At 36.0% G+C, this 26651-nt stretch overlaps 1 protein-coding gene across 1 annotated transcript in view; it reads right to left on the reverse strand.

Annotated features, from left to right (window-relative positions):
• Nucleotides 1-26651, reverse strand: part of SPATA17 (spermatogenesis associated 17) — a gene marked incomplete at its 5' end in the record, with an annotated part of 182122 nt that overhangs the window by 141868 nt on the left and 13603 nt on the right. The window contains 3 exons of the mRNA XM_080823976.1: nucleotides 1904-2007; nucleotides 13222-13272; nucleotides 25287-25368. Coding sequence (XP_080680102.1) covers nucleotides 1904-2007; nucleotides 13222-13272; nucleotides 25287-25368 — 237 coding nt within the window. The remainder of the gene's footprint in view (nucleotides 1-1903; nucleotides 2008-13221; nucleotides 13273-25286; nucleotides 25369-26651) is intronic.

Raw genomic sequence — 26651 nt, forward strand, 5'->3', positions numbered from 1 at the left:
CCTAACACTCCCAGAGCACTACTTTGGCCCTTCCTCAACACGGTTTTTTTACAACACCCAATTCCAAAACCCTAGAAATTTCTCCAATTCCAAAACCCTAGAAATTTCTTTTCAGCACGCTAATGAGATGACTGGTGCATGCTCAGGGGCCCGGCTACCAGGAGAGCCAATCATGTGATTAGAAGGTTGGGACTTTAAGCTCCACCCCAATTCACTTCCAACATACCTGAAGGGGAGAGAGGCTGGAAGTTGAGGTAATCACTAGTGGTCAAAGATTTAATCAATCATACCTAGCTAAGGAAGGCTCCATAAAAACCCCTAAATTTAAGAGAATTCAGATGGAGATGCTAGGAGGATGGCCTGACAGCCCCATCTTTTGCACTATGCATCTCTTCCACCTGGCTGTTTCTGAGTTGTATCATTTTGTAATAAGCCAGTGATCTAGTAAATAAGCTGTATTCCTGAGTTCTTGAGCAGTTCTAGCAAACAACTGATCTTGAGGACGACGTCCTAGGAATCTCTGAGTCAGCCTTTCACATACTTGTCTCTTCCTCTACCAGTGATGGGCTAGGGTGAAGCAAGAGAGGCCTCCCCAGTGTACAATTTAAGGATGCCCTTTTGGGGTTGTAAAAGTGCAGGGTTGGCACCTGCATGGCCCTGCCAGTAAACACCTCTTCAACTTTTGTGCCTTAAGAGCCTCATTTATCTCACCTTAGTCCTTGCCCTGCTCAAATTCCCTTTCTTGCATATTCTGCTAGCTCTTTCCTCTGGACCTGCTCAAGCCTGCCATTTGCAAAAATCCAGCCCATCTCCAGGACCTTGGATTTCTTAAGGAAGAAATTAAATAGCAGTCCCCTGGCATCCACATTTCTGAGTTTTCCAGCTTCCCCAACTGACCAAATCCTACTGCAACCCTTCCAGACCTTTATTTTGGTTTCCAAAGAAATCAACCTTACAAATACCTGACATTTAATCTCCAAAGACCAGATCCTATGTACATATCACATGTGTACACATATGTACACACATGACCTATCACATATGTACACATATGTGGGAAATTTAAAAGTTAGAAAAATCAGTTTTCAGATATTTCTTATAGTATATGTAAATTTAGGGTCTCAGGCAAAAATCTTATTTTAACAATTTATTGTGCAATCGTTCTCTTTAGTTCAAAGAATTTTAAGAGTAAAATAAGATAAGGTATGTAGGGAAAACACTAAAACGACTACATAAACAGCAACTGTTACTATTTCTTTTTTTAGCTAAACATATTAAAAGCATATGGTCACTTATATGTTATTAGAACAGGCTTATAACAAAAGGGAAAAATATGTATTTGAAGTTATGTGAAAACTTACACATAGAGCTTTGGTAAAGTTGACTGAATAGTGTTACAATAGCTTTACTTTACATAAATCTACAGAAGACATCATCCTATGATCTAAATCCAGGTGCTTCTATGTGTTCAAAGAAAAAAAAGCTAATAGTAAATAGTCCATTTTAATTATGGTCCATAATATTTTCTCCTTTGAGAGGCAAGTTCTTACTATTGATCATATTTCTCAAAATGCATCTGAGGCTTATCATACTTTAAATCTTCATCTATGGAGTCATTTCACAGATAAATCCATCTCAAAATGAGATAATGCTACCAAAACTATTTTGCATAGAATCAGAGAGGCCTACTGAACACAAAAATGATCTCATTTATAGTCAAAAATACAATATATTTAAAAATATGACAACAATAAATTTTAAGGTAAACAGAATCATCTATCTCTATCTTAGCAATAAATTTCTATCTAAAATATCACTGAGTTCTAACAAGTATTCCTAAGTATGGTGATGATCAACATCTATTACGTAACCTTTTTGAAATTGTCACTAGTAGAATACTCACCTAATTGCATCGTTGGTCTCTGAAACAGCTCTCAGGTACTCCTTCAAATAAAAATAATTAAAGCAGTATTTCCGAATCCTATAGCCTCGCCATCGTCTTTGAATCTATTGAAGTAAATAAAAAGATAAAATATGCCAGTGAGCATTTTTAGTGAAAACATTAACAGCTCTTCAAAACTAAGGCAGTGATGGATGATAACTCACATCAAATAAAGTCTTAGGCTTTCCCACTAATATAACAGTATAAATAGGTGCAAATGTATTGTACTCAGATTTATTATAAAATATTATAAAGACAAAACATACTTAGAGGTTATTAGATTTTTAAAAATTTATAATTTTTCACAAACACTAAATGTGGAATTAACTACAGAACAAATAAAAATTTGCTTTTCAATCTCTATCACTTCCATTTCCTTACCAAACCGATTTTTTATTTTTTATAAACCACTGACTTGAAGATTATATTTGGTCTCATTAAAATCAATTTTCAAATGGGCTTTTAAAATTTGGTGGTTTCAAAATCTTTAAACAAAATGTTGTCTTATATCTTCATCATGACATTTTAGTACTTAACAATAATAATAGCTAACATTTATTGTTTTATTATGTGTAAGGCACTATTCTAAGAGTTTTGCATGTATTAATCTTTATCTTTTAATTTTTTAAAGATTTTATTTATTTATTTGACAGACAGAGATCACAAGCAGGGAGAGAGGCAGGCAGAAAGAGAGGGGGAAACAGACTTCCCGCTGAGCAGAGAGCCCTATGCGGGGCTCGATCCCAGAATACTGGGATCATGACCTGAGCTGAAGGCAGAGGCTTTAACCCACTGAGCCACCCAGGTGCCCCTGTACTAATCTTTCAAATACTCCTATGAGAAATATTCTTATCATCTTATTTACAGATGAGAAAACTGCTAAAAAGAGAAATTTCCTTATAATTATATAACCATTGGTGATAAATCCAGGAATTACATTAGGACTTCAGCGACCATCTTCTAAGCCATTAAAATATAGAACTGGGAATAGAGTGAAATGCAATTTTCAATGGATAAACATTTCTGTTGAAAGCACCTGTTTTTTTTACATGGGAGGAGTATGGGGGGGGTCTCAAAGAACAAACTTATGTGGGCTACTTCATGCCTTATTATACTCTAGTAGTCATGAGAAATCAATCTCTTTCCATTTTATCTTTGCTAATATAATTTCTATTAGAAAACTCAAAACAAAAACATAATAATGCCTAGATTTTACTTTTGTGGAAAACAACAACAACAAAAAAACACAACTTCTTTGAAGAAGTAAAGGAAGAAGAATCAGCAAAAGATGAAAAAAAATATTAACCTTATATGAAGATTTAACTTTATTCCCTAAAATTTTATGGGAGTATACATCTATTTTTGGATATGAAGTCCTTCCAATGTTTTGTAGAGTAGCTAAGCTAGGAACACACACCTTCTCTAAGCATTTTTTTTTTAAATAGCAAAGGGTGATTAATATAGACACTCTACATTTGTCCACTGTGCTTTATTCCAAAAGCCAATTCTTTTTACACTAAATACGTTGAGCCTAAAATTTTTTATAACTTGAATGCTGGATCTGTAAGAATATACAGGAAAAATGCTTTACTTGTATTCTCCTATATTTTACCATATTTTAAAGCATGACCATTTAAAAGGTATTTTACAATCTGAGATACAGAACATGAAAATTCTGAAGAACTGTTTTAGTTAATCTCCCACTATGAGAATGGCAAAAATCACTGAAGATATGCAAAATAGCCTGTAAGAACAATGAAATCAGAGATAATAATTCTAGAAAGTAACACCAAGTAGAAAAGCATGGTAGTGTAACAATGTTACAAAATGCATCTTTGCAAATATTTTTCAAATGATCTCTAGAAATTCATTAAATAAGAAAAATTATTTTTTTTCTAAAGGTGTATACTCATTTTAGAAACTATCTCCCTCTAATTCGACGAAACTGTATTAAAGATGACAAAGAAAGATGAGGAGCAAAAAAAAAAGAAAAGAAAGAAAGATGAGGAACTAATACAAACCACTTTCCTAATGAAAAGACTAATCAGTTGGAATATGTGTATGTATATAAATCATACATGCAGATAAGTGAGTATTTTCCTGGCTCATCTAATTTAATCATTAGAGTATCATTTTGAGGTAGAGATTATTATTAGTCTCATTGATAGAAGTGGACACTGATATTTAGGTTAAATCATTGCTTTTGGTCATAGAGCTGGTGGGATGATTTCAAATATTATACCATACTTCTACTGCATGTGCAGTCATACAATAAAAGAAGAGAACACTTTCAGACAAAAGTATGGACAGAAAATTCATCATCAGCAATAGAAGTGATTTAGGAAGAATGGGAAAATATTAGCATATCAAATAGTATTAAGGTAGGAACTACTTGTAACATGAAAACATTAAAATCTAAATAAAACAGTATTCAATGTGCCAGAAAACATAAAAGATGCATGCTGGAGTACTGAGAAGGAAAAAGGAAAGATGCTGATTCATGAGTAGGTCACATTAGAGTGGTGTGGATGCCCATTCTGAGAAAAGAAGTCTGAAAGGACAAAACTGAAACTGAATCCATGTGACCAGGAAGGATACCTAAAGAAGCAGCACCAACCACTCCACAGAGTACATAATTGGTGTGTCCTCCAGGGGATCTTCTAATATCTGAACTCCCTAGATATCTACCCAAAGGCAGGTTAAAAGTCCTTTTCAAGACAAATCCTTTTATTCAGACTGGTATTAAACTGGGTATTAAGGCACATACTAAGCAAATGATGGTTAAAGTAACAAATTAAAACTCACCCACATTAATAATAGTGATTGATAATCAATCTATCTCTAAACGGTTTTGCTAGAGGTGAGAAGGTAAAAGAAGAAAGAATCTGGGTGTTTGACTAAGTGAAGATGCTACCATCCAGTGAAGTGATGGATCTAAAATTTATTGAGCTCATGAATGTGCCAGGTATACATTAACTTCTTTAATTCTCATGATAATCTTAAAGTATGTGCATGTGTTTTTTCATTTAAAAGATACCACTTTCCTATGCTCTAAGGAGTCTAGTTTATCCAATCCCTAACTGATAGAAGATAGGATACAGTGGAGATTCTACTATACTTTCTCTTATAAGAACAAATGACATCTTCAATTTTGCCTAAATTTCCTGTTGATATCCCAGTATAGTGAATCAACTTTCAATTAAAAAAAAAAAAAAGTTCTTTCAAGAGGCAAGATGACTTTTCATAACATTTCTTCTTAATTTCAAGGTGAATGGGTTATGACTTCAAAAAAAAAAAAAAACTAGTATTCATGTCCTTCAAAGTAATTAGCAACTTTCAGAAGTGATTGGTATAAAACAATTATTGTCATTGATCAGCTCTGAATAGATAATTTTAAACAAAGTCATTGTGTGCTCAGCAGATTACAGCTTGTTAACGGGCAAGTTCTAAATGACCTCTTAAGCTAGTCAAATCAATGATGCATATTCCTCATTAAGTAACATCAAAATGTAAGTGGTCTTATAAATAATGTTTATTTTAAACACTAAAACAAATGGCAAAACCTTGATATACCAAAAGCCATCTGTTCATAGAAAGGATTTCCCCTCCATTGGTTTACTTTTATTCCTCAAAATTCATAGTAACATTACTGTTATAAAAAGAAAAAAAAAGTTTTCTCACCTAAAATTAAAATGAAGACATGAAAAACAAAATTTCTATTAACTGATAGTAACCTACCTAGTATCAATGGTCTAAATGTATTTGAGAGCATACAAACAGAATCTTACTCATAACTATACTCTTATTTATTAGAATGCTCAACATTCTAGATTATACAGTAAGCACAGAAAAGTAGGTTTACTAAATTTTCAAAGGTATTTAAAAAACAGTAACATCAAAATTTCATACTAGGTGTCACTGAATTATGATGTCAAAAATATACATTTAAATGGAAATCTTAACCAGATATTTCTAACTAACATAAGATTCTGGATAATCACTCCATATGCAGTTTCTTCCCTTCAATATTGTTTCCCCACTCTACATGACTTTGTATTCCCTTTCACTACAAATTTATTTAATTATTTCACAATGTTACTGGTACTACAAGTAGCAGGAAGGGAGAAGAAATATTCTTTTGCATGGTGATGGAAAATTTAAATATCCATCCATCATTAGGCAAAAGCTTGGGGTGGTCTATCTGATCCTGATCCTCTGACTCCTTGGGCTGAGATTTTGGGATATCTTTTTCTATTAATTTGTATTCCTAGAGCTTAAAATTATATCTAGTATATAAGAGACCTTCAGTATTTTTTCCTAAATTATTTCCTTAATTACTTCCTGAATTATTCCTGATAAATTCCTACTTATTCCTATCCATCTAATCATGGAGTCATTATTTTAAATGTACATGCTTCATAGTATTACAAATATAAAAACTGGATTATAAATAGTTTAGGAGATTGAAATGGATCTTTATGTATCTGACACATATTCAACTATTTTTTAATTAAAGCCACCACAGAATCATTTCTCATATTTTTATATTTTAGACACAAGTGGGAAGCAAAAGAAAATGGTTAAGTGATGTTTCAAGCTAGATTAATGTTTGTAAATTTAAATTCATATTCATAGATCCAGACCTCTAAGAAGAAAGAGCCAATAAAGTTATGTTTACTTTGCAAATAGGCTCTTTTAAGTGATATTTAATCTAGTGATCCTCTTGTTGTTACAGTTTTTATTTTTCTTAAAGTGAAGATTTCTATCCGAACTAAAATATTTTGGGACACTAATTTCAAGACAAATCATTTAAAATAACTGAAATAATAAAAGAATCAGCCAAGATGCTCTTTCAGAAGAGTATCATTATGTAAGGATATATGATTGATCAGTAATATGTACAAAGTTTCCAGGGTAAAAGGAATTCTATTCGAAATAATCAATTATATCTGTAGCATTTTTAAATCTCTATAAGCTTTAGATTATTTCCATTTTTCATTTCTCATAGATTTTGAAAGTGAGAAGAAGAAAGTGAGAAGAAAATTAGAACATATTTTTTAAGAACTCTCTAAGATACTACACATGAGCACTTCCTGAAATTTGTATTCATATGATACTGTGCCAGGTGTCCTAGGACAGCAAAGGAGGACTCAAGATGTGTAAGATAAGCCAACGGAGGCTTTTTAAAGACATTATAAGGAACATATAATTTGCAGAGAGTACTTTTGTTAACTTCCAACTCTGTGACAGACTATCTATCCTCATTATGTTTAGTTTACTAAAAACCAGTATATTCGAAGAGTTAACGTATAGAGAGATTAGCAGTTGAAGTTTCTAGCAGTCCTGGGGTGATGATGGAGGACAAATCCTGATGCTGGTAAGAGCAGTACGTAAGGCCCCAGCCTTTTTTTACAATGAGAGGTTTATCATCCAATTCTGCCTACAAGGGGAAGCATGTAACACTCAACATGGTCTCCTACTAATTGTCACTAAGTTTAGAATTCCCTAAGTAAAATGTACTGCTAGTAAGATGCTCTTCATTTGTGAGGACCAGGGATCAGTTTACCAAGTAAACCAGAGCATAAGTAATGAAGTTCCCATAAAGCTCAGTCCAGGGTTTACATAGTTGTTCTCAACTATGAGAACAGATGTGGGTATCAGACCTCTAGGGTTCAATTCCTAACACTATCACTTACTAGCTGTGGGACCTTGGGCAAGATATCATTCTGCGATTCTATCTCCTCATCTTTCTAATTGAAATCTGTGAGGATTACAGAGAAGAGTTAAAATATTTAAAATATTTAAGACTGGTGCCCGGAGGGTAGGGACTGCCATGTAATTGCTAACTCGTATTATTATTTACTAATGGTTCTGACTTACCAAGATTTGGGAATATGTGGCATTGCAATCTTTTTCTTGCTTGGTCTCAGAGACATAAAGCTCCCACTGACCATCAGTCTGACTAAGGTATGCTCAAATATCTGCCAGCAATATATATATTCACACTCAGGTAGTAAGTGTGAAAATCTGGAGCCGTTCTCTTGGGGAAATAGGAGCCTCAAAGACAAGGTTGAGGCTGGATATACGTTCAGCCTCTCAGGAGACCTTCCCCCTACCAATGGAAGAATTAAGTATATGATATGTACCACTCCACAGACGAAGCTTCATCTGGGATGGAGTAGCCAGTAAACAAAAGTCATAAGCAAAAGAAAATACTAAATGTTGAGAACCAGGAATCAAGGTACCAGGGAAAAGGAACAAGTAATAGACCCTAGGATGGATGAAATAATCCCACTAAACAGTACTTCTTCTTCTTCTTTTCTTTTTTTTTTTTTTTTTTTTTTTTTTTTTGGCTACTTAGGGATATTTTTTAATGGGCTATCTATACATAAAGTAATTTTGCCTCTTTATAGTACTGTTATTAGGAAGCTGAGCTGCTAAGCCCAGTGTTTGGTGGACCTGAGGTGACACCCAAGAACTTAATTAGATACACCCTGGCATCAGAAATGGAGAGTCAGGTCTATGCCAGGCTGTAAAAGGATAGACAATTGTGTATTTAAACGGGATGTGGAAAGAAATGAGTTTAGGAACTGAATCAGTTCAGGACATTTGTATAAGATACTAAAAGCTGCACAAAAAAACTAAGAAAAAAAGTTGGGGGCCAAATATAGACAAGATCCACAACAGAATATCCAAAATGTTGGAGGAAAAGCAGAACCCTAATCTGGAGTAAAGATGAATTAAAGACCAAAAAGGCAATAAAGTGTCACACAGAGAAACAGGAGGAACAGGGCCTCAGGAGCTAAGATAAAAATTTACTGAGCTATTTATTGCTGTATTAATTGACTGTCACTGGACTAGCAGCGTATCAGCAACAGGGATTTTGAAAAGGCATACTCTGGGTTCTGACAGCAGCTTATATCATAGCAGACCTCCTTCAAACCTGTACATGTTAAGATACTTTAGCAAGGTCCCAAAGCTCATGAGTTCTTCCATTCATGTGAGAAATGCACTAACCAAATAGTTCTTTACCACATCCAATTTATCATACCACACAACCTCACCAGATTCTCAAAAAAGTCTTAAAGGTCCCCCAGCAAAGGCTTAAATAATTGCCAACAGGCACTGAAGGACTTAAACTAAAAGTATTTACAACAAATGACTTTTTTACTCCTCGTGTAGAAAAGTGTTCATTGATTTATTCGGGGAAATTTATTTAACCACCTACTATAAGCCAGGAACTATAGATACAAAGACTAAGAGGATAGGATCTGGGCCCCAAGGGACTTACAGTGTGTGAGGGGGTGGATACAGGCATATAAATTAGTAAGGATAATAAAATGTTACAGGTTCTATAACAGAAGTATGTCAATGGTAAAATAGGACATAAAAAGGGAGAGCGATCAATTCTACATGGGTAGGGGGATCATAAAGCTTTTAGAAAGAAGGTGACCCTTTAAAAAATAAACGCAGCAGATCAGGATATGAATACTTATTACATTAAAAAAATCATAAACATATAATTTATTCTTTATTATAAGAATGGGACATCTATATAGGAATGGATAGGCTAAAAGTGTATTTTTTAAATCCCTCTATTTTCAGGAATGCTCCACTAGCCTCATTAGCAACTGGTGATAATCTGTCATGCTAAGAGTCAGCAGTCAAACATAATTTGTAATTAGCTCCATATATAAGGCAAATTAGGACAAAAGTTTTTCTTTTCTGGTGTATGTGAAACCTTATTCAAGATTTGGGTGCACATGGATCTGTATGAATATTATATAAATTGGGGGTAGTTATCTAGGACTCTCAGAAGTTCTTCTTGGACAAGCACAGCCACCCATATTTAACGCATTTAAGGGATAGTTGTTTTCAACAGGGTTACTCGGTAATGAGCTGAAAAGGCAGAGGTGTAGTTATTAGAAGTAAAACTTCAGCTAGTGCTCTCTAACCAGGATCATAACCTTCAGATGTGCACAACATTGAGGTAGGCGGACCACACACTGGTCTCCTCACCCACTCATTCCTGCAGAAAGCAAAACCTTCAGAGCACCATCCTGCAGAACTGCACATTTTACAAATAAATTCAGTTCTGGTCACTGTGATCAACCAATGCTAAAATTTAAACTTTTTTTTTAAAGATTTATTTATTTGACAGAGATCACAAGTAGGCAGAGAGGCAGGTAGAGAAAGAGAAAGAGGAGGAAGCAGGCTCCCCGCTGGGCAGAAAGTCCAATGCAGGGCTCAATCCCAGGACTCTGGGATCATGACCTGAGCCGAAGGCAGAGGCTTTAACCCACTGAGCCACCCAGGTGCCCCTAAAATTTAATCTTTGTTAGGCAGTCATTTTGGCCATCATGCAAGTAAGCTTCTTGCTTCATCACAGGAACATGAAATAAGTACCCAGTCTATTACCAAGTCAGCTCATGCAAACCTCTGAAGGCAGGCTTTGAACATCTTCATTAGAGAAGTGTTTTCATTATAAAAATTCCTGCGGGTCGTCAGTGGCTCAGCTCAAAGTCTTCCCCTGCCTCACTTTATTGGTCGCTGCATCCCCGCCTCTCCTTTCCTCTCCTGGAATGTGTAGCATAAAAAATAAATCCACGGGGCGCCTGGGTGGCTCAGTGGGTTAAAGCTTCTGCCTTCAGCTCCGATCATGATCCCAGGGTCCTGGGATCGAGCCCCGCATCGGGCTCTCTGCTCAGCAGGGAGCCTGCTTCTCCCTCTCTCTCTGCCTGCCTCTCTGTCTACTTGTGATCTCTCTCTCTCTCTCTCTGTCAATAAATAAATAAAATCTAAAAACAAAAAAAAATGAGTTTTAAAAATAAATCCAGACATAGCAAGAGAGACTTTATCTCAAAGAATTATCATGGGAGGGAGTGAATGACCAACACAACAGATGGAGAGGACTACTGCAATAGGGAAAGCGCTTTGACCATAAGATCCATAAGCATGTCAAGAATTAGACACAAAGAGTTGTGTGTGTGTGTGTGTGTGTGTGTGTGTGTGTGTATTTAATAGGAAGATGTAAACAAGGCTAGAAAGAACCGGAAGTGGAGAAGTGGGATGAAAGGGTGGCATAATCGAATAGATCAGAAAATGCTTTACCAGGAAGCCAGCCTATTCTCAGGAAGAGGTATTACATGCTGGCTGAAGTTCAGGGACACAGGGAAGGAGAGAACTTTAACCACAGTTTGGTTAATAAACATGTTTTTCCAACTGATTGATGGAGGCAAGCAGTTGCGGTCATCATCTGTGAGGTAAGGAACAGAAATTTGGGAAGGGGGCACTGTCCCTTGTTTACCTTGTCACAGGTAAACAAGGGACAGATCTGTGCCTCTTATCTAAGTCATGTGGTGAAGGGCAATTTTTTTTTCTTTTTTTTTTTTTTTTCAGTAATCTGTTTCCAGAGGGTGGGGGATATTTTTAAACTTTGTTATTTTCCATGATCACAGGACTCAGGTAAAGTTCAACACTGCTCACTAAGAATAATCAAAGACAAGTTGACTTTGGGCGATGCTAGTAGGAAATGCAGCTTTTAGTTCAATGTTGGGAGTATGTCAAAAACTCTGCCTTCCAAGTGGCTTATACGTAGCTTTCTTAGATATGCCTAATAATAGGTAAAGAGAATCATGATTCAAGCCAGATCAAAACTGAACAGGAAGATGGAGAGCTAAACAGCAAACAACAGAATGCATTTTTTCTACCCCTGTCTTCTATGTCTCTATCTTCCCCAGTGATCTATGTAGACATCTAAGTCTTAAGTCCAAGTACATTATGCTCTCAGTCATCTATTGCCTTTTACTCTGAAGACACATCTGACACAAAGTAAGCAGAAAAGAAAAGAATCTAACAGTGTTAAAAGCTCAGAAGTCAAGTCCTTGGCAGAGCTATACAGAGAATCAAAATCTCCTAAATTCCCAGATTTAAGCACTCCCACTGAAAGAAGAAGACCGAATCATTTTCCTATACTACTATATTATTAGTAAGTAAATAGCCCATTGCTGCTATAGTATGTGCCTTTGGCTCAGGAAAAAGCAGCAAGATCTACTTCTTCCTCTTGTTTTTCTCCCTAAACCACAGGGGAACAGAAAGGTGGATAGAGGGGCACCTGGGTGACTCAGTTGTTTAAGTGTCTGCCTTTGGCTCAGGTCATGATCTCGGGGTCCTGGGATCAAGCCCCATGTCGGGTTCCCTGCTCAGCAGGGAGCCTGCTTCTCCCTCTCCCTCTGCCCCTCCACTCCACTCATGCAGTCTCTCTCTCTCAAATAGATAAGATTGTGAAAGAAAGGAAAAGAGAGAAAGAGTGAAAGAGAGAGAAAGAGAGAAAAAGAGAAAGGAAGGAAGGAAGGAAGGAAGAAAGGAAGGAAGGAAAAGAAAGAAAAGGAAGAAGGGACAGAACAGGTAGACTAGCCCTATGACAGGCTCTCGGCACACACCCACACCTGGAAAGGAAAGGAAAGCAGCCTTCTCAAAGCAGTATAAATAACCAAAAAATGTTAATTTACCTGCCATACTTCTGCACGGGACCTTCAGAAGGTATTTTACTACACTGTTTGACCCAAAATAAATCTATTATTAGCAGAAGTAAGAACTAATAGATTAATGAAAGAGAATATAATAAGGCAACATAAGTTTTAAGAACATTAATGGAATTCACCAAAGTAATTTCTCCATTTATAATAGCTCCACAATTAAGCTATTACCCTACTATCTGAGACAAGAGAAATAATATTTTTGTTGTGCCCATTCCCAAAATCTGAGCAGAAACCAAGCCAGCCTCATAATCACTAAGCTCAGCATTCCATTAGGAAAATAACACATAAAAATGAACATAGAGATGATAGAAATTAAACTTCTAAGGTGGAAACTGACTTTATTACTGCTAAATCATATGAATAATTCCTAATTGATTTGTATTGGACCGGCATCTTATATTCCAGAACCATGTTCATCTATTTATCACAATATTCTATATGACATATGGAAACTAATACATTGCTTCATTAATATTTACAGTCTTTCTCTAGTTATGGCTCAGAGATATTTAACATTCTAAAACATAAGCACTGATAATTACATGTTTTACATTTTACTCTAATTTTTAATACTGCCAAGATTATTTAGTATAACTAACTTTTTAACTATGTACTCTTTTCTCTCTAACCATTAGCATATCAATCAAATTTGCATTATTCTGGCTTGCTCATTTTATTAAAAACGAATTCAGGGCACAATTGACTTTTCATTTGTTTAACAAGTGAAGAAATATTTACCCTGACAGCCATTGCGTTGTAGAAATTCATCTTCATAGCACAAGATGCGAACTGTGAATCAGGAAAAAAGAAAAAAGGCCTATAGTTCAGTTACACAAAGACAGTGAAGCCTATTTTTACATATAAAAGATAAGAATCTTTATACATAATACATAATAAGAGTTCTGGGTTTAGAAAAATGAAATCAAACTTTGTATTGAAGAGATAGGCTTCCTAATACATAATGCAGGCTTAACCAGAAAAATCTATGGTAGTCAAACTAGGAGCTAATGGAGATATATGATCATAAAATGCTCTCCGCTGAGTTTGATAATCAATGGTGCTCTACTGAGAATAGAATAACAAAGCAGAAATATTCACAAGTGCTGGTGACACGTAGTATTGTATGATTTATTCACTGGGGTTCTTTTAGCCAAAACTCACAGAAACATAAAAGGAATTCATATTTCAAGACGTCTGGTTTAATGAAAAATTCAAAGAAATGCTGTCTTCAGTCGAAATCGTTCAAGGATATGGATGCAGTGATGGAGCAAAATTGTGCCTTCCAACCATCTGTACAAAATGTTATGTACTTAGCTGCCTCCTGAGTAATCCTTGGGAATTTTGTTTCATTTAATATTCATTTTAACACCATAAAATCATAAATACAATGATATCATGTTACAGCAAATCCCCTGATATAGGGAAGACTTCCTAAGGTCTTGGTTTCTTTCTAGTATAGATACATTTGTCTATTAATATACAAATCTCTGTTACAGTACATAATCATTTAGCAACATAGCTTATTTCAAGACAAATATTGCTTTAAATGAAGTTTCTACATCTGTTATATCTTTTAATTAAAAACATAAAATTAACATAATTCATGACAGTATAAAAAATAGTAAAAGCAATGAAATATACATTTTTGATCCAAATATTATTTTATCCATTTTTATTCAATCGAAATTCATTTGACTAACATAACTTTAGCTTAAGTAACAGGTGCTGTGTTTTGGTCAAAAATCAGAGATAAGTGCCTTAACCTTTTATATAGGGGTTTTCTTCCCTGCAATAAACAGAAATTCATATAAAAGGGTTTCACTGTAATTAGGCTTGTTTGAATTGCCTGGTCTGATCCAAAGCAAATTGTCTGTGGAGAGCAGCAGGGCTGGATTATTTATCAACAGTCTGAGCAATTAAGAAACAGTTGGCTGCAATATGTTATTTACAAATGAACACAATGATGTTACTTCATTTTAAATTCTCATTCTTCGTCATAGCAAGCGAGGCATAATTCTTGGCATTTGTGGTGAAGTTAAAAGATTTACCTTAATACCTTATTTCTTCAAGTTATATTGATGCAGAGATAACCATTAAATGATTTTACGCAAGTGGAACATACTAAAAATTACATTCCTAAAATGTCTAGGTTCAGAAAGAGGTAATGTTTCTTACCCTTACTATGTTGCTGTTCAGTTAGCAGCACTGACTGCGTGTGAGCTTTCAAGTCACAGACCTGAGTTCATGTGCTGATGTTGCTTTTATCAGCTGTGTGGCTTTGGACAAGTTACTCAAAGGCAGCCAGTCTTGACTTCCAGGCTCACAATATGGAACAGCACACACTTTGAAGAGTTGAGGTGAAGATTAAAATGAGATAAAATTTTTAAGGGGCTTGGGACATAGTTGATGATTATAAAAGGGATTATCACTGCTGCTGCTAAACACATTTTGTAGCTAAAAGTATGCAATTGAACAATTAGTAAAATTCCAAAATACAAGAGGTTAAATTTTATTCTGAAGACAGAGAAAAGAGCAATCTAGCTTTTAAGCGTACGAATTCTGACTTCCATTGTTAAAGGTGGAAGAGCACTTTGATTCTAGTTTATCATTCTCACGTGAATCACTGATGTTAAATGTATTTGCTTTGGAAAGTAACAAAAATATATTTATGTGAAAAATATTGCATGTTCCCACTTATAAGAGGTATGTGAAATAGTCAAATTCACAGAGACAGAAAGTGGAAAAGCAGTCACCAGAGGCTAGAGGAAGGGGGCAGCTTTTGTTAACCGAGTAGTCTCCATTGGCGATGAAGGAGCAATTCTGGAGATGGGTAGAGGTGATAGTTGCATAAAAACATAAATATACTTAATGCCACTGAATAACAGTGCAGTTAAAAATGGTACAAATGGTCAATTTTATGCTATGTGTATTTTACCAAAATGTTAAAAACACTAAAAAAAAATCATTTGTGAATGAATTGTTCATTTTCATAAGCTATCTATGAGACACATTTAGACACTGAAGTATTTTGCAAAATTCCTTTCATCTAAGTCCATTTATTTCCATTCTGAACAATGACACTACTTGTTTTATTAGTATCTGTCTTTTTGGGATATGAGTAGTTAAAATACAAATCATACAAAAGCCCTTGTTCCTAATACTACTGTCTAGAATTCTGTCCTCAAAATTTGTTTTTCCATTGCATGGGAGTTGGATAAGCAAAGAATATCCTAGCTACTAAATATTAATAGTCTATCCAACAATGACAAGCTATTGTAACTTCTCAACAGACAAAATTCTTAAAATTTTTCTTACTCTTTATTAATTTCTCATTTTATCTAAAATACTAAGTCTACTAAGACTAAAAATCTGAAGTGAAAATCAAGCATAAATGGTAATAGTTTCACTGTAATGAAAATATGATACTCAATTACAGATGTTTCCCCAGATGTCTGGTGAACAAAGAAAGGGAAAGAGAGGGGAAAGGGGACAGAAAGAGAGGAAGAAGGATAAACAGAACTGATATGTTGCATTTACAACAGACAGCACAGGAAGTATTTCTGGGATGAACACTAAATCAACCATTTGTTAGCTGTATGGCCTTGGCCACGTCATCCCCCACAATTTTTACAAGGTTTCTGAAATTTTTTTTTGGAGGATTTATTCCCTTTAAAAACATAATCTTCTGCATGGTTGGTATGTATGTGATCTTTTAGACAGGGTTGCTATTCATTGGGACTGGACCATGATTACCGATGGAAGCATGTTTCATATTTTGAGTTTCTTTCTTTTTTCTTTCTATCAGGTGAATTACAATGGGAGGGTGGTTGGGGATAAATGAGAACCACCCTCTTGGAGGTCAAGTGATATTCAAAGCTTACCACGATCAGGTCCCAATTTCTCCCCTCAATTATCTGTCACTACTCCACTCCTTTAAAAGCTCTATCTGATCAAATTACGCTTTTTATTTCTTCACCTCCATGTCCATATTACTCCCCTTGCCTGAAATGTCTTACCATTCTTTTTCAGCTGTCCAAACCTTCTTTCTCCTGTTTTTCTTGCAAGCATTTATAGAAGAAACTATCTTTTCTCCCCTACTCCAAGAGAAGAAGCTGGCATTCTCCTAGTTGCAAAGCACTTTCAAACCATTCCATACCAGTAAGAAGTACTCCATTAAAAAGGACAACAACAACAAACCAAAAGAACAAGAAACCGTACTTTTTAATAGCAAGCTTGCCACACTTAAGACTCTCTTATCCCTTTCAATATCGTCATACTTCAGGTATCCAATTACTTATTAACTTCCTTCCTCCCTCCTCCTCACTTCTCCCTAACTGCCCCAAGTACGCTCTAAAAATTCTGGCATCAAGCTAATGGTCAAATTCATATAGGCAACACATTTAATTACTAAACCCACAGCCATGTTCCAGACCCTGGGAAGTAGAAATGTTCCCCGTCTTAAGTCTTAAACTCTAAATGCAAATTCCTCTCCTTCAACCCCTAGTGGCTTGATTTCTCTTAAAGGTTCTTCTATTTGGTTGGGACAGATTTAATACAGATATGTCTTGTTCCCCATTTTTAAGTTCCTTATTCGCATATTTTTATCTATAAGACTACATGGTATTTTGCTACATGAACATACCATAGATGACCTAATATTTCCTTTACTGTTGAGTATTTACATTGAAAGCCCCAAAAAAGGTGAGTTTCAAGGAGGAAACAGTCAATCATTTTCAAAAGCACAACACTCTAAAAAAAGGTTTTTTTAGATTTTTTTTTTAATTAAAGATTTCATTTTAATTCTGGTATAGGTAACATATAGTGTTCTTATTAATACAGTGATTCAACAATTCTACACATTACTCAGTGCTTACCACAGTAAAAGTAACTTTAATCCCCATCACCAATTTCACCCATCCCCCACCCACCTCTGCTCTGGTTATCATCAGTTTGTTCTCCATAGTTAAGTCTGCTTCTTGATTTCTATCTGTCTCTCTTTTATTTTTTTCTTGATTTCTATCTGTCTCTCTCTTTTTTTTTTCCTTTGCTCCTCAAAAGCAGAACACTGAAAGCAATACATATTCATAATAATTTTGAGTAATACAGCTATATAAACCCAACCAGATCAGCTGGCTTTATTTTTTAGATTGAACAGTACAAAGGAAACACTTGCATTAAAGTGATGACAATGGAACCTTTAGAAGCCATGCACATATGGATAACAGATACCATGAGCATGAGCCTTTGTTATTTTCCACATCAGTGCTATCCTCATTTCATAATTTTGAGTATAATCGTTAAAATGATTTATTATCAAATAATCGTGAGTATTTTGTGCATATGCTTTGCCTTGTTTGTTGGCAAATGATACCAATCTGTTCATTATCAACAGCTGATTTTTAAAACACCCTTTCTTTCTTCCACATACAATATCAAATGCCAAATATATTATTTCTTACAATTATTATTAGCATAATCTTTAAAACCAGGAGAACCAACTCTAAATTCATTTCATAATTATGATGAAAATATATTAATAAAGTTTTAAATTAATACCAGTAGGTCAGAAACTTAAGTTATCCAGCCTTTAGTATTTATCTAAACTGCAAGACCCTGAAAGGAAAAAATATGTTTCAGTTTTCTGCTCTGACACTAAAGGGTGATAAATGTTACCTTATTAACGTGTAACTGATTTGGAGGTCCTACTGCTGAAGTTTCTCTCTCCCTCTTTCTCTGCCCCTCCCCACCTCACGCTCAATCTCTAAGATAAATCTTAAAAAAAAAAAAAAAAAGAAGAAGAAGAAAAAGAAAAAGAAAAGAAAGAAAGAAAGCTCCCAAAACATCAGGACCATTGGAGTATCCAGTAGGAAAAGCAAGTTGCAGTAAAGTTAGAGTTCAGCAGGTATGAAACGCATATGCACCGAGCACACACACCAGATACCATCAATTTTCACTACCAGGAAAAGATTTTCAAGGCTGTGAATCCACAATCCTAGACCCCTAAGATGAACAAATTTGGGTTCTATTGCCAGATACAGTGCCCTGGAAGTAAGCAGGAAGGTCAGAAATGGAGGTAGGGAATAAAAAGAAGCAAAAACAATAGTCATCAAGGAACCAAGAGTCAAATCACTCACTCTCACACACACACACACACACACACACACACACACAGAAAAACCAACACCTAGAAATGATCTACTATTGTGAGTTAATGAAGGCACTGTAGTGGAGAACCTATTGATCCTTCAGGACTGGATAATCTAGCTGGTGTCAATATGAAAATTATTTAAAAGCTAGATAGAAATATTTTAGTTAATAGAATTTTGAGGGAGGTTGTCTAAAACTACTGAACCTATCTAAGGAGATCTTAGGATCTTTCTCAGTTCATTTTCTGTGTGACTTTGCCATATCTGAGACTGTTGACAATGCCAAATTTGCTAGGCATTCTCTCCTCTGTTTACTGTGATATTGTGTCTCTGCTTTTCTAGTTATTATCTGTCTATAATTCCCTTTCCTCTGCCTAAATCCTACCTAATGTGTTCCACAAGCCTTAATTCTTGGCCCTCTGCTCTACTCTCGAGATATATTTTTTCCCCATTAGGTAGAAAATCCAGTCATCTTGCAATGATGGTTCTAATATCTTTGTCTCCAACTCTGACTCTTAATCTAAACTCCCATTCAAGTGTTCACTTTAATAAGCATTTGTGGAGTGTTAATTATCATATGCCGAACACTCTGCTGAGAGACTCTACAAAATCGCCTTACAAGATACCACCACATGGAGGTGTCCTAACATCATCACAAACTCAAAAAGCTAAAAACATCTTTTTTGTAAGCTTCACTTAGTGCCCCATTCAGAATGTTTCTTATAAACATGCACACTTTTATTATCATTATAACTATTAATCAGGTCTGTGGAGATAAAAATGCAATCTTAGTAGCTTATAGAACAAAAAGTTTCTCCCTCACATTATGGGTAGACTAGGGTTCCCTATAGTTATCTATGCTCTACAGCTCTTCCTCTTAACCCCAAGGATGAAGGAGCAGCCCAAGACTGAGGTGTGCCATTCTTATGCCAAAAGGAAAGAGGGAGAAAGCTTCTTAAAGCTTCATCTTGAGTGTGGCATATATCCCATCTGCCCACAACACATGGCTTAGCCCAAAATCTATGAGATGGGAAAGAATCACTCTTTTATGAAGAAGGGGGTAGTGAATAATTTTGATGCATACTGATACAATCACCAGCTGCGTTGATGATAGCAAGAGTCTTCCAACATATATATCCCTGTGAATCATGTAATCAGTTAGCAAAAATGTCGGCAGGCTTTCTATGTGACATTTGCTGTGATACATTTGTGATACAGTAAAATTGAACAGTTACTGCCATTCAGGAGCTCCCAGTCAAATAAGAGATGTAGATGAGCAAATTTATCACAGTGGGACAAATGCCTACATGAACAAAGCTAGAAAGGCACACCTGGTATGTGCAGTCTCCCACCATTGTACACTCAGCTTCAGGAGATCAGGGAAGATTAATGTTTAAGTCAAGTCTGGAAGAGTAAGTAGGGCTTTGGGCCAATGGGAGGCAGGTCAGAGCGAAGGACGGAGGGCATTTTAGGCAAGGCACGGGGCATTTGTAAAAAACTTGTAGGACACTGCATATTTTGGCAATGGCAAATGATTTAATGTGTCCAAAGTATATTTTATACAGGTGTAGCAAGAAGTGAGGTTAGAGAAAAAGCAATTGGAGACTGAAAAACATGACATGTCACATGAAAGATGTAAACTTTTGCAGTATGCTATGGCAAGGGCTGTAGGCATGTGAATAAAATGATGATATTTAGACTGAAGTCAAGAGACTTTTATGAGGGGAAATGGAAAGTGCTTGATGGCTGATAGGAAATAAAGGGTAGTGAGAAGGATATAGTGAAGAGTCTAGGATGACTGGATTTCTGGTTGAATGGTTGTACCATTTATCTGAATGAAGGAATACATAAGGAGGAACAGGTCTGGGGTACCTGAGGGACACACGGAGAAGATTTTAATAAGGAGTTAGCATGTGGATCTATATGGATCAGAAACTGAGAACTCGAGGCAAACCACCAAATCTTCCTGAGCTCCCATTTTTCTACCTAAAAAATGAAAATAACACATGCACTTTCTACTTGACAGATTGTTGGAAAATATTAAATAATGAATGTAAGGTTTATTTTTTTAAAGAGTTTATTTATTTATTCGAGAGAGAGAGCTTGAGAGGGGAGAAGGTCAGAGGGAGAAGCAAACTCCCCATGGAGCTGGGAGCCTGACATGGGACTCGATCCTGGGACTCCAGGATCATGACCTGAGCTGAAGGCAGTCGCTTAACCAACTGAGTCACCCAGGTGCCCCTATAAAGGTTTTTTTTTCAGTGTTCCAAAATTCATTGTTTATGCACCACACCCAGTGGGTATTATGAATATAAAGTTTTTAAACAAGAAATTCCTTTTAAAATGTAGGAAATTAACATTTTTTTTAAGATTTTATTTATTTATTTAACAGAGAGAGATCACAGGTAGGCAGAGAAGCAGGCAGAGAGAGAAGGGGAAGCAGGCTTCTCGCTGAGCAGAAAGCGCGATATGGGGCTCGATCCTAGGACCCTGAGATCATGACCTGAGCCGAAGGCAGAGGCTTAACCCACTGAGCCACCCAGGTGCCCCAGGAAATTACTTTTTAAAAGCCACATTCACGCCAACCTTCTGCTGGTCCCCAAATTCTTTGAACCACCCGATCAACATCCCTCCTGCCTCCCATCACACCATGCTCATTCCCAATTTCAAAGCCTCACTCATGGCATTGTTATTGTATATAGCTGTTAGGCCAAAAAAAAAAAAAAATATATATATATATATATATATATATATGCATAATAAATTTGGGAATTGATGATTTAAACATAGTTACTACAGACTATGTAAGTGACAATGTATACTAATGTGTGTGAAAGGATAATTAATGTAGGCTTAAACAATATCTTTAACTCCTGTCCTACCCCCCAACCCAAGAAAGTAGCAGGTCCTTTCATGTGTTCTTGCCTCAGATGGCTTATGTGTGACTGTCCATCCCTACTGAGCTTCGCTTTCTTAAAACCTGAGCTCTGAGAAATTATGCTGGAATGGGAGAGAGATATTAAGAGGAGAGCTATGGGCAGAGAAAGAGAAATAAAAGATTCCACATGCCTGGGGAAGAGCTGGGCATTAGCTTTTTAAAATAAGGAAACACAATATTTGGCATTACTATCACTTCTTTTTTTTTTTTTTTTAACATCTTAATTTTATTTTTTCCAGTGTTCCAAGGTGGCTAAAACTCTAGGACTAAAGTTGGTGGCACCTGTGAAGGAGACAGGACTGGAAGTACTAGGGATATCAGGATATTGACTCTAACAAAAATTCCGATTCCCTTTACGTGGCCCACCAGCCACAGAGTTCTCAAAGGATGAACCCTGAAGATCAAATACATGGGTCAGGACAAAGGACCTCCTCTGAATGAAGCTCCACAAAGGTGGGGATCCCTGGTATGTTAGCACTACTTAAGCTTCGTGGACTTCTGCATAACCCAAAGGAGGGAATTCTTCAATAATGAGCTGAACTTCAACTGCCTATCAGCTTCAGTAAACAAGGGTTTTGGAATCACATCGAATTGGGTTTGAACTTTTCTCCACACATCACTAACAGTATGTCTTTGGGGAAGTAACCATATCTGAGACTAAAATCCTTCATCTATACAATAGTGATAATATTCATAGGACTTGTGTAAGACTTTAGTTGGTATAGACATTAAACACAAAAATGTTTGCTACAGGGGCACCTGGGTGGCTCAGTGGGTTAAATTTAAAGCCTCTGCCTTCGGCTCAGGTCATGATCTCAGGGTCCTGGAATCAAGCCTCACATCAGGCTCTCTGCTCAGCAGGGAGCCTGCCCACCCCCCCCACCCCCCGCCTCCTGCCTGCCTTTCTGCCTACTTGAGATCTCTAATAAATAAATAAATAATCTTTAAAAAAATGTTTGCTACAATATTTTAGTCATAGTAGTCAATCAATAAATGGCATCTATTTTAATTTCATTCAATAATTACTTATTGAGGTCCAATTATGTTATTTGAGATCCTTATGTTAGGTCCTGTATACATAATGGCATAAAAGGAATAAATAAAACAGACCTGTTCTAAAATAGCTTATAGCTTAACAGACTTAAAAACTATCAGAACCAGGGTGCCTGGGTGGCTCAGTGGGTTAAGCTGCTGCCTTTGGCTCAGGTCATGATCTCAAGGTCCTGGGATCGAGTCCCGCATCGGGCTCTCTGCTCAGCAGGGAGCCTGCTTCTCTCTCTCTCTCTCTTTCTGCCTGTCTCTCTGCCTACTTGTGATCTCTCTCTGTCAAATAAATGAATAAATAAAATCTTAAAAAAAAAAAAACTATCAGAACCAATCTAAATGAGGAAAATCTCTATCATTTTTACCCCAAGAGCTCAAAGATAATTAGATCCAAAACTGGAGAATAATTTAGTGATCATGCTGAGTGATATTCTTTTTGATCAAACTCAGTTAAGACACTAAAGTAACAAAACAAATTTCCTAGAATGGATCTTTATATGAATTTTTAAAAATATTTTTTCAGCAACCTCAACATCTTTAGAATAAATACAGATTCCCAAGTTGAATACATTGACAATAGCCCCTGAAATGTTTATACTCTTGTATATTTGATAAAAGAGGTCTCAATCATTCATAACCTTCTTACTAGTGGCTTGTAAGTAGCAATTCCAGCAATGGAAGTTAAGTCAGTAATGCTCATGGAAAGCCATATGCATACATATATCTTATTATCTTGTCTATACATTGACACAGACCCCCAACTATGAATGAATAATGGGGCTAAAGATCACTCAGCACTCCAAAGAAAATACCTTAATTTTTTGATCATCCCATTTAAGTAATCTGATTCTATTAAAAGTGGGTTTGAAGGAGCTTCTGCTGGCCAAATCAATTTGAGTGCCAAACCAATTAGTGACAGTAATTTATTATATTTATTATAGCACATTGAATAAAAGGAATCCATGAGTTCATACTGATGTAAAAAATTTTAAAAAGGACAAACAAAGAAAAAATCTTTTTCTTATACTAACATGCTAACAAGTAAATGTAGAAGAAATGACAGAGTTAGAAAATTGCTATTTAACAAATATAATAATTGATTCTGGCCAAAGCCATCAACGAATGCTAAACCCAGTGTAAAAAAGCTTGATGAGGGGCGCCTGGGTGGCTCAGTGGGTTAAAGCCTCTGCCTTCGGCTCAGGTCATGGTCCCAGGGTCCTGGGGTCAAGCCCTGCATCAGGCTCTCTGCTCAACAGGGAGCCTGCTTCCTTCTCTCTCTCTGCCTGCCTCTCTGCCTACTTGTGATCTCTGTCTGTCAAATAAATAAATAAAATCTTTAAAAAAAAAAAAAAAAGCTTGATGAGAAAGAAGATACACACACACACAAACACACACAGTTTTGAAATATCCCCCCCCTACCCCCTGCAACGGGGCACCTGGGTGGTTCAGTTGGTTAAGTATCTGCACTGTAAAAGCATCACTGTGGTTTTAAAACTAGTTATAAGAGAGACCCAACAGTTACAGAAAGTTCAGAATGGAAGAATTACTGTTTGAATACTTAGTTTCACTAAATCTAAAATAGTAGGCTCTTCCTCCAAACAGTTCCTGTACTTTTTCAACATGTTTTAAAGTTTTTTTCACTAAAGCTGAATGCTTATCACTTAGTTACCTACTTGCTTTTATCTTTCCCTCTCTATATCTTTTAATTTCACTTAAATGCAACTAATCAAGAACAAATGAAAAACAAATTTACTCTACTATAGTCGAAAATAGTAACAAACCAAAACATAAATGAAGTAGGCCACTGATTAGAAACTTTCTCATTTTGTATTAAAAAAAAAAACCGTTTTTTCTTAATATCCTAAAGCTTTTAACTGAAGTGTAAGTTGGCAGGCTACCATATACTTCTACAAGACTAGAATTGTGGTATACCACATTTATGGCAAATCTTCAAAATATCCCAGCAGCCGATATCCCCACAGCCAATAACAGGCAATGGTAAAATCACCTTATTTTTATATTTTGTAGAATTAATTTTGGCCACTTTAATTCAATTAATGCTAAATGACTATGTTATGAAACAGGGATTAAACGAACAAGCCGCTGTGCCTACCCTGAAAGGGCTCACCATCTAGAATCTGGAGAAAATCATCGACAAGTAAGTGCACATAAATGCATACACTGTGGAAGTTACTTTAACAAAATGTCTGGTGTCATCTGGGTACGAAGAACTGAGTCATCAATTCTCCATGGAAAATCAGAAAAGGCTTCTCAGAAGAGGTCTCATTCTAAAATTTAAGCCCAATTTTCTTGTTGTTGTTGTTGGTTTTAAGATTTTATTTATTTATTTATTTGTCAGAGAGAGAGAGAGAGAGAGAGAGAAAGAGAGCACGCACAAGGAGGCAGAGTGGCAGGCAGAGCAGCAGAGGCAGAGAGAAAAGCAGGCTCCCCGCTGAGCAAGGAGCCCAACATAGAACTCGATCGCAGGACCCCGGATCATGACCTGAGCCAAAGGCAGCGGCTTAACCAACTGAGCCACCCAGGCATCCCAAGCCCAATTTTCTTTTTATGTAAATATTTATAGCAAAAACGTCCACGCTGCATGTGAATATGACTAAAGTTATAGCACATTGTATAATTCAAATGCTAACATACATAAATTTTATAATATTTACCTTTACAAGTAGCCGATACTCTTCTCTGCCTGAGTAACCTCTCCACCATTTCTGAATAACAGTTGCTACTCTATGTAAATACCTGGGTGAAAAATAGACTTATTAGTATGCTTCCTTGAACAGGATTATTGTTTAAAATTTTTCTTAGACTGTATCTTCTACGATTCAAGAGCTCAAATTCAAAGGCAAATTTTTGTGTACTTTTAAAGGGTAGAGCTATCATTCTGCAATAGAATTATAAATTTCTAAAAGTAGCAAAAGGGGACAGAAATAAATATTCAGTATTCCTTTTGGGCTTATGATTAAATATCTTTAAATTACAAATACTCTTCAATACTAATTCTTGGAAATATTTTTGAATGTTAAGACTATAAAACAGGTCAAAGGAACAAGAGATAAGCCAGGCAATGTTGGTATAAGTCATCGTAAGTACTTAGAAGTAATTCTTGAGGTAAAGAAACTCTTCCTTTTTCATGCTTATATTTCCCAGTCAATCCAAGCTAATGACCTGTTAATCTGCTGAATTAAAAAAATACACTTTGTTGCCATGTTCCTCAGTGGTATGGGGGGGCCAAAAGAGAAACCTCATCTTCACACTTGGATCTGCAAGTCTGGCTCCCACGAGCTAACAGAAGGCACTATACAATATAATCCCAGGTTGATCATCTGAATGAGTTACTATGTACTAGGTTTTTTCTTCTTCCACCTTATCCAGGGCAATGCTTTTCAGAAATGCGAGAGACTGAAGGAAAGTTAGAGTGCTGAAGAAAAAATGAGGACAATTAGGATAGGGAAATCAGCTTTAGTCTCTTTATAATCAGGACGGCAGCATTCTGATATCATTTGCCCTTATCTATCAACAGGCTGGAGAAGACTGGAACAACTTCTTTCGTTTTATTTTATTTTGTTTTTCCTTTCTTAACAATCAGTGAATTCATTGCTATAAATAAAGTCCAGTCATTTGTCATATCCTATGGAATTTGAAGGAAAGAATCTAATCAAGTGTGTTTATGATATTGAGTATTTTTTAAAATTAGAGATATGGTTGATATAATTTAGTTTTTTGATATATAAGAAAAGACCAGAAAGAGTTATTTCTTTAAAAAGGACATCATATAGCCTGGGTGGCTCAGTGGGTTAAGCCTTTGCCTTCAGCTCAGGTCATATCTCCGGGTCCTGGGATCAAGCCCCGCATTGGGCTCTCTGCTCAGCGGGGAGCCTGCTTCTCTCTCTCTGCCTGCCTCTCTGCCTACTTGTGATCTCTCTCTGTCAAATAAATAAATAAAATCTTTAAAAAAGAAAAGACATCATATAATTTATTAAGTTCATTAGAAGTAAAAGATTACTTGTAATCAACACTTACAT

The sequence above is a fragment of the Martes martes genome, assembly GCF_963455335.1.
Source record: "Martes martes genome assembly, chromosome: 15".
Taxonomy (NCBI): domain Eukaryota; kingdom Metazoa; phylum Chordata; class Mammalia; order Carnivora; family Mustelidae; genus Martes; species Martes martes.